The sequence below is a fragment of the Heptranchias perlo genome, chromosome 17 (assembly GCF_035084215.1).
Source record: "Heptranchias perlo isolate sHepPer1 chromosome 17, sHepPer1.hap1, whole genome shotgun sequence".
NCBI classification, from domain to species: domain Eukaryota; kingdom Metazoa; phylum Chordata; class Chondrichthyes; order Hexanchiformes; family Hexanchidae; genus Heptranchias; species Heptranchias perlo.
Window position 1 is genome coordinate 2,558,566 of NC_090341.1, and position 12,154 is coordinate 2,570,719.

Consider the following 12,154-nt stretch of genomic DNA (forward strand, 5'->3'; position numbering starts at 1 on the left):
GGAGCTCCAGACTGTCCCGGGGAGCGGAGACCGGAGCTCCAGACTGTCCCGGGGAATGGAGACCGGAGCTCCAGACAGTCCTGTGGTGCAGAGACCGGAGCTCCAGACAGTCCCGGGGAGTGGAGACCGGAGCTCCAGACAGTCCCGGGGAATGGAGACCGGAGCTCCAGACAGTCCTGTGGTGCAGAGACCGGAGCTCCAGACAGTCCCGGGGAGTGGAGACCGGAGCTCCAGACAGTCCTGGGGAGTAGAGACTGGAGCTCCAGACAGTCCCGGGGAGCGGAGACCGGAGTTCCGGCTCTGAATTCTGGGCTGACATCCAGCGGGATTCTCGTGTTCGCTGGGTGTGGGCGGCCCCTCCTCATTGTTTGGGTTGTGGGAGCCCATAAACCCCCCCCAGATAGGACTAACCCCACTATCGGTCGGTATAGAGACAGTTACGGCCATGGAAGGAGTGTTCATGTCGTGGCCTGTCAGACTGTTAATCAGCCGGCGAATCCTCCCACCACCTCACACTGTTCTCTAAGGGAAGATATGACCAATAAACAAGGGGGCACAGACTGAGGGTTAACACGAGGCTGAAACAAACTTCTTTTACAAGAGGTTTTTCTCATACAAGAAAAGAACAGAAAACGGTGGAAACACACGGCAGGTGAGTTAGTGTCGGTGCAGAGAGCAGAAGGGAAAATATCTCAGGCAGGACCCCCACTTCTGAAGTAAAAATCTCTGCTGTTCGACCGTAACGTGGTCCCCTTCTCAACCTCTCTCCCACCTCCTGGTTCATTACGTAGAATTTACAGCACAGAAACAGGCCATTTATGCTCCACACGAGCCTCCTCCCTCCCTACTTCATCTCACCCTATCAGCATATCCTTCTATTCCTTTCACCCTCATGTGTTTATCCAGCTTCCCTTTAAATGTATCGACACTATTCACCTCAACTACTCCTTGTGGGAGTGAGTTCCACATTCTCACCACTCTCTGGGTAAAGAAGTTTCTCCTGAAATCCCTATTGGATTTATTAGTGACTATCTTATATTTATGGCCCCCCTAGTTCTGGTCTCCCCCACAAGTGGAAACATTTTCTCTACGTCCACCCTATCAAACCCCTTCATAATTTTAAAGACTTCTATCAGGTCACCTCTCAGTCTTCTCTTTTCTAGAGGAAAGAGCCCCAGCCTGATCAGTCCTTCCTGATATTTATATCATTGATCTCGGAATCCCTTGTAATGTGCCCCGGAGCATAAAGACCACTCTTTAAATGTCGTCACTGTTGTGGGAGAGGAAGTAAATCAGGGCAACCAGGGATGGGCATTAAATACCTGTGTCCTCCATATCCCAAGAGCAAATTGCATTGAAATTATAACACGGGAAAAGGCCATTCGGCCCCACCAGTCCATGTGGTGTTTGTCCTCCACACGAGCAGTATCCTAATCCCATGTCCCCGCCCTGTCCCCATATCCCTTTATCCCCCTTTCCTTCAGACACCTCTCTAACCTATTCTTCAATGTTGACATGGTCTCTGCCTCAATCACTAACAGTGCATTCCACGGCCTCACATTCTTCTGTGTGAAAGAGTTTCTTCTGCTCTCTGTCCCAAATCTCTTACATTTAATCTTATATCAATGTCCCCTCGTTCTGGACCCCTCAATCACTGGGAACAATCTGTTTCCATCTACACTGTCCCATCCCTTCATAATATTAAACACCTCTATCAAATTACTCTGTGATCTCCGTTGTTCTAATGAAATCAGCCCCAATTTTTCAAGCCTCTCTGTATATCTGTATTCCCACACGCCAGGCAGCATCCCAGCTAATCTGTGCTCTCCCCTCTCCCTCCTATAATGTGGGGCCAACAACTGCACACAGGCCCCTATCTGTGATCTTATCACTATTACATCGGGACTTTTATTTTCTATACCTCTTGCAATAAAACATTTTTTTAATTGGTTTTCATTTCAGCACAGAGAGAAGTGTGTGGAATATTTGAAGTTTAGAAGGAACAACAACAACTTGCATTTATATAGCACCTTTAACGTAGTAAAGTCACCCCTAGGCCTTTCACAGCAGCATAAATCAGGCAAAATTTGACACCAAGTCACAAAAAGAAATATTAGGACAGATGACCAAAAGCTTGGTCAAAGAGGTAGGTTTTAAGGAGTGTCTTAAAGGAGGAGAGAGAGGCGGAGAGGTTTAGGGAGGGAATTCCAGAGCTCCCAGAATAAAAGAGGAATGAAGCAAACAAGGCCGCAGCACAGAGTGAGAGGTTGGAGGGTTGGAGGAGCTGTGGGTTGTCTCTCAGGTGACCAGGCTTGTTCTTGTATCCTGTCCGGGACCATGAGGGAGGCTCTGGAAGAGTCTCACCAGATTCACACCTGGGACGGACTTGAGCTTTGTAGAGTTACGAGTTGTTGAGGGGAATGAAGTGTTTCCTTGTGGTATTGATATCGATGTATCACATGTTCGGTTTATGTCAGTCTCAGCAGGTCACTGCTCACTGGTGAAGGAGGATGAAGATCGCTGTGATTGGACAGAGCCTCTTTGGCCAAGAGGTGTATAAGGAACTCAAAAAGGCGGGACACGAGATTGTTGGAATATTTACAATCCCAGACAAAGATGGCAAAGAGGATCCTCTCGGTAGGTACAGTCTCTATGGGTACAGTCTCTGTGGGTACAGTCTCACTGTGGGTACAGTCTCTCAGTGGGTACAATCTCTCTATGGGTACAGTCTCTCATTGAGTACAGTCTCTCTGTGGGTACAGTCTCTCTGTCGGTACAATCTCTCAGTGGGTACAATCTCTCTATGGGTACAGTCTCTCATTGAGTACAGTCTCTCTGTGGGTACAGTCTCTCAGTGGGTACAGTCTCTATATGGGTACAGTCTCTCTATGGGTACAGTCTCTCATTGAGTACAGTCTCTCAGTGGGTACAATCTCTCTATGGGTACAGTCTCTCATTGAGTACAGTCTCTCTGTGGGTACAGTCTCTCTGTGGGTACAGTCTCTCAGTGGGTACAGTCTCTCTATGGGTACAGTCTCTCATTGAGTACAGTCTCTCTGTGGGTACAGTCTCTCTGTGGGTACAGTCTCTCTGTGGGTACAGTCTCTCAGTGGGTACAGTCTCTCTATGGGTACAGTATCTCATTGAGTACAGTCTCTCTGTGGGTACAGTATCTGTGGGTACAGTCTCTCTGTGGGTATAGTCTCTCAGTGGGTACAGTCTCTCAGTGGGTACAGTCTCTCTGTGGGTACAGTCTCTCTGTGGGTACAGTCTCTCTGTGGGTACAGCCTCTCAGTGGGTACAGTCCCTCTGTGGTACAGTCCCTCAGTGGGTACAGTCCCTCAGTGGGTACAGTCTCTCTGTGGGTGCAGTCCCACTGTGGGTACAGTCCCTCTGTGGGTACAGTCTCTCGGTGGGTACAGTCCCTCTGTGGGTACAGTCTCTCGGTGGGTACAGTCCCTCAGTGGGTACAGTCTCTCTGGGGGTACAGCCACTCAGTGGGTACAGTCCCTCTGTGGTACAGTCTCTCTGTGGGTACAGTCTCTCTGTGGGTACCGTCCCTCTGTGGGTACAGTCTCACTGTGGGTACAGTCTCACTGTGGGTACAGTCTCACTGTGGGTACAGTCTCTCAGTGGGTACAGTCTCTCAGTGGGTACAGTCCCACTGTGGTACAGTCTCTCTGTAGGTACAGTCTCTTGGTAGGTACAGTCTCTCGGTGGGTACAGTCTCACTGTAGGTACAGTCTCTTGGTGGGTACAGTCTCTCGGTGGGTACAGTCTCTCTGTGGGTACAGTCTCTCGGTGAGTACAGTCCCACTGTGGGTACAGTCTCTCGGTGGGTACAGTCTCTCTGTGGGTACAGTCCCACTGTGGGTACAGTCTCTCTGTAGGTACAGTCCCACTGTAGGTACAGTCCCACTGTGGGTACAGTCTCTCTGTGGGTACAGTCCCACTGTAGGTACAGTCTCTCTGTGGGTACAGTCTCTCTGTAGGTACAGTCTCTCTGTAGGTACAGTCCCACTGTAGGTACAGTCTCTCTGTAGGTACAGTCCCACTGTAGGTACAGTCTCTCTGTAGGTACAGTCCCACTGTGGGTACAGTCTCTCTGTAGGTACAGTCCCACTGTGGGTACAGTCTCTTGGTAGGTACAGTCTCTCGGTGGGTACAGTCTCTCTGTGGGTACAGTCTCTCGGTGGATATGGTCTCTCGGTAGATACAGTGGACATTGTGCTTTAAGAAGCAAATTACCCAAACATTAAACCTGTGGGTGCAATGGTGCCAAGATTCAAAGAATATTAGTGAGTGCCACTCCTGGGTGGTACAGGAGGTTGGCACATTGCCCTACATACCTGCACCTTGCTTCAAGTTCATCCCAGACATGAGACAAGTGTCTCCTCTCTTGTGCCTGTAAGGGTCCTGCATGAAATGGATCTGAGGGAATCTCCGCCCAGTTCTGACGTTGACTGGGCGGGAGTGTCACGCATTCCCTCGTTTCATATCGCAACGAAAGAAAGACAGACTTGCATTTATATAGCGCCTTTCACAACCTCAGGATGTCCCATAGTGCTTCACTGTTGTAATGTAGGAAACTTGGCAGCCAATTTGTGCACAACAAGATCCCACAAACAGCGATGTGATAATGACCAGATAATCTGTTTATTTAGTGATATTGGTTGAGGGATAAATATTGTCCAGGACCCCGGGGAGAACTCCCCTGCTCTTCTTCCTATAGCACCCTGAGATCTTTTCCGTCCCCCTGAAGGGGCAGACGGTTTACCGTCTCATCCGAAATACGGCACCTCTGACTTGTGCTGACTTGGATATTCTCCTGTGTGTCGGACAACTGGTGTCAATGTTTGTTATTCCTCTCCCAGGTTTTATTTCTGCCATGTGAGCACTGTATCCTGTTTGGATATTATCAGTTAGTTCTGGCCTCCCCCGGGTTTTTGTTTGTCGCTGTGTCCTAACGTGTATTGTGCGGCTCAGTCGGTTCCCGGCCCTGCAGAGGGGGATAGATTCTCCACATTTCTCCCGATTGCTTTCTTTCTGGAAAGGGGAGTTTCCCGGAGATCCTCTTCCCCCCCGAAGCACTGACTCTTGCTGGGGTACAGTTCCACAGGCGCCACCAGCTCTGCGATATTTCATCCAAGTTCTTTTCTTCATCTTTAAGCAACAAACAGTTCATCTTGGCAGGCTATTTGACCGTGATGTTTATCACAGCTGAGCTCAATCTGGTCCTCACCTGACAGCTATAAGCTCATACTGTGGATGTCCAAAGGGACTTAGGGGTTCAGGCACATCGATCATTGAAGTGTCATGAACAGGTGCAGAAAATAATCAATAAGGCTAATGGAATGCTGGCCTTTATATCTAGAGGACTAGAGTACAAGGGGGCAGAAGTTATGCTGCAGCGATACAAAACCCTGGTTAGACCGCACCTGGAGTACTGTGAGCAGTTCTGGGCACCGCACCTTCGGAAGGACATATTGGCCTTGGAGGGAGTGCAGCGTAGGTTTACTAGAATGATACCCGGACTTCAAGGGTTAAGTTAGGAGGAGAGATTACACAAATTGGGGTTGTATTCTCTGGAGTTTTGAAGGTTAAGGGGTGATCTGATCGAAGTTTATAAGATATTAAGGGGAACAGATAGGGTGGATAGAGAGAAACTATTTCCGCTGGTTGGGGATTCTAGGAGTAGGGGGCACAGTTTAAAAATTAGAGCTAGACCTTTCAGGAGTGAGATTAGAAAACACTTCTACGCACAAAGGGTTGTAGAAGTTTGGAACTCTCTTCCGCAAACGGCAATTGATACTAGCTCAATTGCTAAATTTAAATCTGAGATAGATAGCTTTTTGGCAACCAAAGGTATTAAGGGATATGGGCCAAAGGCAGGTATATGGAGTTAGATCACAGATCAGCCATGATCTTATCAAATGGCGGAGCAGGCACGAGGGGCTGAATGGCCTGCTCCTGTTTCTATGTTCCTATGTTCCAAGTGTGGGTTACACTTAGTGTACCAAGCAACGGACATCTCCAACAAGAAAGGTCCAGCCACCTCCCCTTGATCTTCAATAGCATCACTGTCGGCAAGTACCCCACCATCAACATCTTGGGGGCGGCCGCCATTGACCAGAAGCTTAATTGGACCAGCTGTACCAATACCATAGCTACAAGAGCAGGTCAGAGGCTGGGTATTCTGCAACGAGTGGCTCACCTCCTGACCTCTCAAAGCCACTTCACCATCTACAGGGCTCTAATCAGGAGTTTGATGGAATATTCATCACGCACCTGGATGGGATGCAGTCACAACAGCACTCAAGAAGCGCGACATTATTCTGGACGGAGCAGTTCGCTTGATCAGAGCCCCAGCCACTGGATTCCGTACCTACTCTCCTCCACCAGCGCACTGTGGCTGCAGTGTGTACCATCCACAGGATGCACTGCAGCAACTCGCCAAGGCTTCTTCGACAGCAACCTCCCAAACCCGCGACCTCTACCACCTAGAAGGATAAGGGCAGCAGGTACATGGGAACAACACCACCTGCACGTTCCCCTCCAAGTCACACGCCATCCCGACTTGGAAATATATCGCCGTTCCTTCATCGTCGCTGGGTCAAAATCCTGGAACTCCCTTCCTAACAGCACTGTGGGAGAACCTTCACCACACTGGGTACAGTAGCATAGTGGTTATGTTACTGGGCTAGTAATCCAGAGGCCCGGACTAATAATCTGGAGTGATAAGTTCCAATCCTGCCATAGCAGCTGAGGAATTTAAATTCAATGAATTAAATAAATTCTGGACTAAAAATACCGGTATCAGTAATGGTGGCCATGAAACTACTGGATTGTTGAAAAAACCCATCTGGTTCACTAATCCCCTTTAGGGAAGGAAACCTGGCCTATATGTGATTCCAGATCCACAGCAATGTGATAGATTCTTAACTGCCTGCTGAAATGGCCAGTGTGCAATCTCACGGACTGTGATAGTTTAAGAAGGCGGCTCACCACCACCTTCTCAAGGGCAATTAGGGATGGGCAATAAATGCTGGCCTTGCCAGTGATGTCCACATCCTGGGAACAAGTAATAAAAACTATATTGTGATCAAGAACTGTAACCTTGGATGACTTTGCCCCATATCCCTAGATCTGTGGCTCTGAGCTCAATTAGCTTTTGCTCTGACTGAGATCAGTGAACTCAACATAGATTGCAGATTGCAGCTGGAACTTTCATGGGCAGCAGGACTCAGTACCTGAATGGGCTGAACAGGCTGGGGCTCTTTTCTCCAGAAAAGAGAAGACTGAGGGGTGACCTGATAGAGGTCTTTAAAATTATGAAAGGGTTTGATAGGGTCGACTTGTGGGGGAGACCAAAACTATGGGTCATAAATATAAGATAGTAACTAATAAATCCAATAGGGAATTCAGGAGAAACTTCTTTACCCAGAGAGTGGTGAGAATGTGGAACTCGCTCCCACAAGGAGTGGTTGAGGTGAATAGTGTAGATACATTTAAGGGGAAGCTGGATAAACACATGAGGGAGAAAGGAATAGAAGGATATGCTGATAGGATGAGATGAAGTAGGGAGGGAGGAGGCTCGTGTGGAGCATAAACACCGGCACAGACCTGTTGGGCCGAATGGCCAGTTTCTGTGCTGTACATGCGATGTACCACTCTAGAGGGACAGATCACCCACTGCGACAATTAGAAAGAGTCACGTTCAGCCTGTGACTGAGGATGGGCTGTGCTTTGAATAACCTTTGTCACATTTTCTCCATCAGCCACAGAAGGTGCGAAGGATGGCACCCCCGTCTTCAAGTACACTCGCTGGCGGACAAAAGGCAAGGCGAACCCAGAGGTGGTGAATGAGTTCTCGAGCCTCGGAGCAGAGCTGAATGTGCTGCCTTTCTGCTCCCAGTTCATTCCGATGGAAGTGATTGACTTCCCTAAACACGGGTCCATCATTTACCACCCGTCCCTACTGCCCAGGCACAGGGGGGCCTCTGCTATCAACTGGTAAGAGGATGCCAGCAAATTAAGAGAATGAAACTTTATCAGTGGATTGCTTAGGCCCCTGCTGGAGTATTGTGATCAACTCTGGGCACCACACTTTAGGAAAGACGTCAAGGCCTTGGAGATAAAAAATTGGAGGTCTATGGGGAAAGAGTGGGGTTACAGTTCCACAGACACTGACTCTCACCGGGGTACAGTTCCACAGACACTGACTCTCACTGGGGGACAGTTCCACAGGCACTGACTCTCACTGGGGGACAGTTCCACAGACACTGACTCTCACTGGGGGACAGTTCCACAGACACTGACTCTCACCGGGGTACAGTTCCACAGACACTGACTCTCACTGGGGTACAGTTCCACAGACACTGACTCTCACCGGGGTACAGTTCCACAGACACTGACTCTCACTGGGTTACAGTTCCACAGACACTGACTCTCACCGGGGTACAGTTCCACAGACACTGACTCTCACTGGGGGACAGTTCCACAGACACTGACTCTCACTGGGGGACAGTTCCACAGACACTGACTCTCACTGGGGGACAGTTCCACAGACACTGACTCTCACTGGGGTACAGTTCCACAGACACTGACTCTCACTGGGGTACAGTTCCACAGACACTGACTCTCACTGGGGGACAGTTCCACAGACACTGACTCTCACTGGGGGACAGTTCCACAGACACTGACTCTCACTGGGGTACAGTTCCACAGACACTGACTCTCACTGGGGTACAGTTCCACAGACACTGACTCTCACTGGGGGACAGTTCCACAGACACTGACTCTCACTGGGGGACAGTTCCACAGGCACTGACTCTCACTGGGGTACAGTTCCACAGGCACTGACACTCACTGGGGGACAGTTCCACAGGCACTGACTCTCATTGGGGTACAGTCCAGACACTGACTCTCACTGGGGGACAGTTCCACAGACACTGACTCTCACTGGGGTACAGTTCCACGGGCACTGACTCTCACTGGGGGACAGTTCCACAGACACTGACTCTCACTGGGCCACAGTTCCACAGACACTGACTCTCACTGGGGTACAGTTCCACAGACAATGACTCTCACTGGGGTACAGTTCCACAGACACTGACTCTCACTGGGGGACAGTTCCACAGACACTGACACTCACTGGGGGACAGTTCCACAGACACTGACTCTCACTGGGGTACAGTTCCACAGACACTGACTCTCACTGGGGTACAGTTCCACAGACACTGACTCTCACTGGGGGACAGTTCCACAGACACTGACTCTCACTGGGGGACAGTTCCACAGACACTGACTCTCACTGGGGGACAGTTCCACAGACACTGACTCTCACTGGGGTACAGTTCCACAGACACTGACTCTCACTGGGGGACAGTTCCACAGACACTGACTCTCACTGGGGGACAGTTCCACAGGCACTGACTCTCACTGGGGTACAGTTCCACAGGCACTGACTCTCACTGGGGGACAGTTCCACAGGCACTGACTCTCATTGGGGTACAGTCCAGACACTGACTCTCACTGGGGGACAGTTCCACAGACACTGACTCTCACTGGGGTACAGTTCCACGGGCACTGACTCTCACTGGGTACAGTTCCACGGGCACTGACTCTCACTGGGGGAGAGTTCCACAGACACTGACTCTCACTGGGCCACAGTTCCACAGGCACTGACTCTCACTGGGGGACAGTTCCACAGACACTGACTCTCACTGGGCCACAGTTCCACAGACACTGACTCTCACTGGGGTACAGTTCCACAGACAATGGCTCTCACTGGGGTACAGTTCCACAGACACTGACTCTCACTGGGGTACAGTTCCACAGACACTGACTCTCACTGGGGTACAGTTCCACAGACAATGACTCTCACTGGGGTACAGTTCCACAGACAATGACTCTCACTGGGGGACAGTTCCACAGACACTGACTCTCACTGGGGTACAGTTCCACAGGCACTGACTCTCACTGGGGTACAGTTCCACAAACACTGACTCTCATTGGGGGACAGTTCCACAGGCACTGACTCTCACTGGGTACAGTTCCACAGGCACTGACTCTCACTGGGGTACAGTTCCACGGGCACTGACTCTCACTGGGTACAGTTCCACGGGCACTGACTCTCACTGGGGGACAGTTCCACAGACACTGACTCTCACTGGGCCACAGTTCCACAGACACTGACTCTCACTGGGGTACAGTTCCACAGGCACTGACTCTCACTGGGGGACAGTTCCACAGACACTGACTCTCACTGGGGGACAGTTCCACAGACACTGACTCTCACTGGGGTACAGTTCCACAGGCACTGACTCTCACTGGGGTACAGTTCCACAGGCACTGACTCTCACTGGGGTACAGTCCCACAGTTACTGACTCTCACTGGGAAACTGCTCCACAGGCACTGACTCTCATTGGGGTACAGTTCCACAGGCACTGACTCTCACTGGGGGACAGTTCCACAGACACTGACTCTCACTGGGCCACAGTTCCACAGACACTGACTCTCACTGGGGTACAGTTCCACAGACACTGACTCTCACTGGGCCACAGTTCCACAGGCACTGACTCTCACTGGGGGACAGTCCCACAGTTACTGACTCTCACTGGGCCACAGTTCCACAGACACTGACTCTCACTGGGGTACAGTTCCACAGACACTGACTCTCACTGGGAAACTGCTCCACAGGCACTGACTCTCACTGGGGTACAGTTCCACAGACACTGACTCTCACTGGGATACAGTTCCACAGACACTGACTCTCACTGGGGTACAGTTCCACAGGCACTGACTCTCACTGGGGTACAGTTCCACAGACACTGACTCTCACTGGGATACAGTTCCACAGACACTGACTCTCACTGGGGTACAGTTCCACAGGCACTGACTCTCACTGGGATACAGTTCCACAGACACTGACTCTCACTGGGGGACAGTTCCACAGACACTGACTCTCACTGGGATACAGTTCCACAGACACTGACTCTCACTGGGGGACAGTTCCACAGACACTGACTCTCACTGGGATACAGTTCCACAGACACTGACTCTCACTGGGGGACAGTTCCACAGACACCTTCCCAACATGCACAATGGGGATGGGACTGGGGATTTTCCTTATCTGTACGGTTTAGGACCACACAAGGTAAATTATCTCACTGTTCGTTACAATGTCTGATTTGCTTGTTTTATCCCCAGGACTCTGATGCACGGGGATAAGAAAGGAGGGTTCAGTATTTTCTGGGCCGATGATGGTTTGGACACAGGTCCCATTCTCATGCAGAAGGAGTGCGAAGTGTTTCCTGATGACACCGTGAACACCGTCTACAACCGATTCCTCTTCCCCGAAGGAATTAAAGGCATGGTACGGCCCACGTGAAACAGGACCCTGCGATCCCTGAGTCTCCACGATGTTTGGAGCTTGTTATCCAAGACTCGGAGATAGACAGAGACCGAGATATTGACTGAGAGACTGTGTTATAGAGAAAGGCTGAAATGTAGGAAATGGGTCAGCCAATTTGCGCACAGCAAGGTCCCACAAACAGCAACGTGACAGTGACCAGTTAATCTGTTTTATTGATGTTGGTTGAGGAATAAATATTGGCCCAGGACACCAGGGAGAACTCCCCTGCTTTTCTTCAAACAGTACCATGGGATCTTGTACATCCACCTGAGAGGCCATCGGGGGTCTCAGTTTAATGTCTCATCCGAAAGACGGTACCTCCGACAGTGCAGCACTCCCTCAGTACTGACCCTCCGACAGTGCAGCGCTCCCTCAGTACTGACCCTCCGACAGTGCAGCGCTCCCTCAGTACTGACCCTCCGACAGTGCAGCGCTCCCTCAGTACTGACCCTCCGACAGTGCTGCACTCCCTCAGTACTGACCCTCCGACAGTGCAGCGCTCCCTCAGTACTGACCCTCCGACAGTGCAGCACTCTCTCAGCACTGGCACTGGGAGTATCAGCCTGGATTATGGGGCTCAAGTCTCTGGAGTGGGGACTCACACCTAGGACCTCCTGACTCGGAGGCGAGAGTGACACCCACTGAGCCATGGTTGACACCTGGGGCTGACATTGGCCATTCTCAGGCAGAGGGTATCAGGATGTCGTCCGATAGCTGGCCTGGACAATATGTAACTT

At 50.6% G+C, this 12,154-nt stretch overlaps 1 protein-coding gene across 1 annotated transcript in view; it reads left to right on the forward strand.

The window, feature by feature from the left end:
• aldh1l1 (aldehyde dehydrogenase 1 family, member L1) overlaps positions 1–12,154 on the forward strand; it is a 61,709-nt gene that overhangs the window by 3,501 nt on the left and 46,054 nt on the right. The window contains exons 2-4 of the mRNA XM_067998347.1: positions 2,478–2,637; positions 7,779–8,013; positions 11,213–11,378. Coding sequence (XP_067854448.1) covers positions 2,511–2,637; positions 7,779–8,013; positions 11,213–11,378 — 528 coding nt within the window. The 5' untranslated portion in view covers positions 2,478–2,510. The remainder of the gene's footprint in view (positions 1–2,477; positions 2,638–7,778; positions 8,014–11,212; positions 11,379–12,154) is intronic.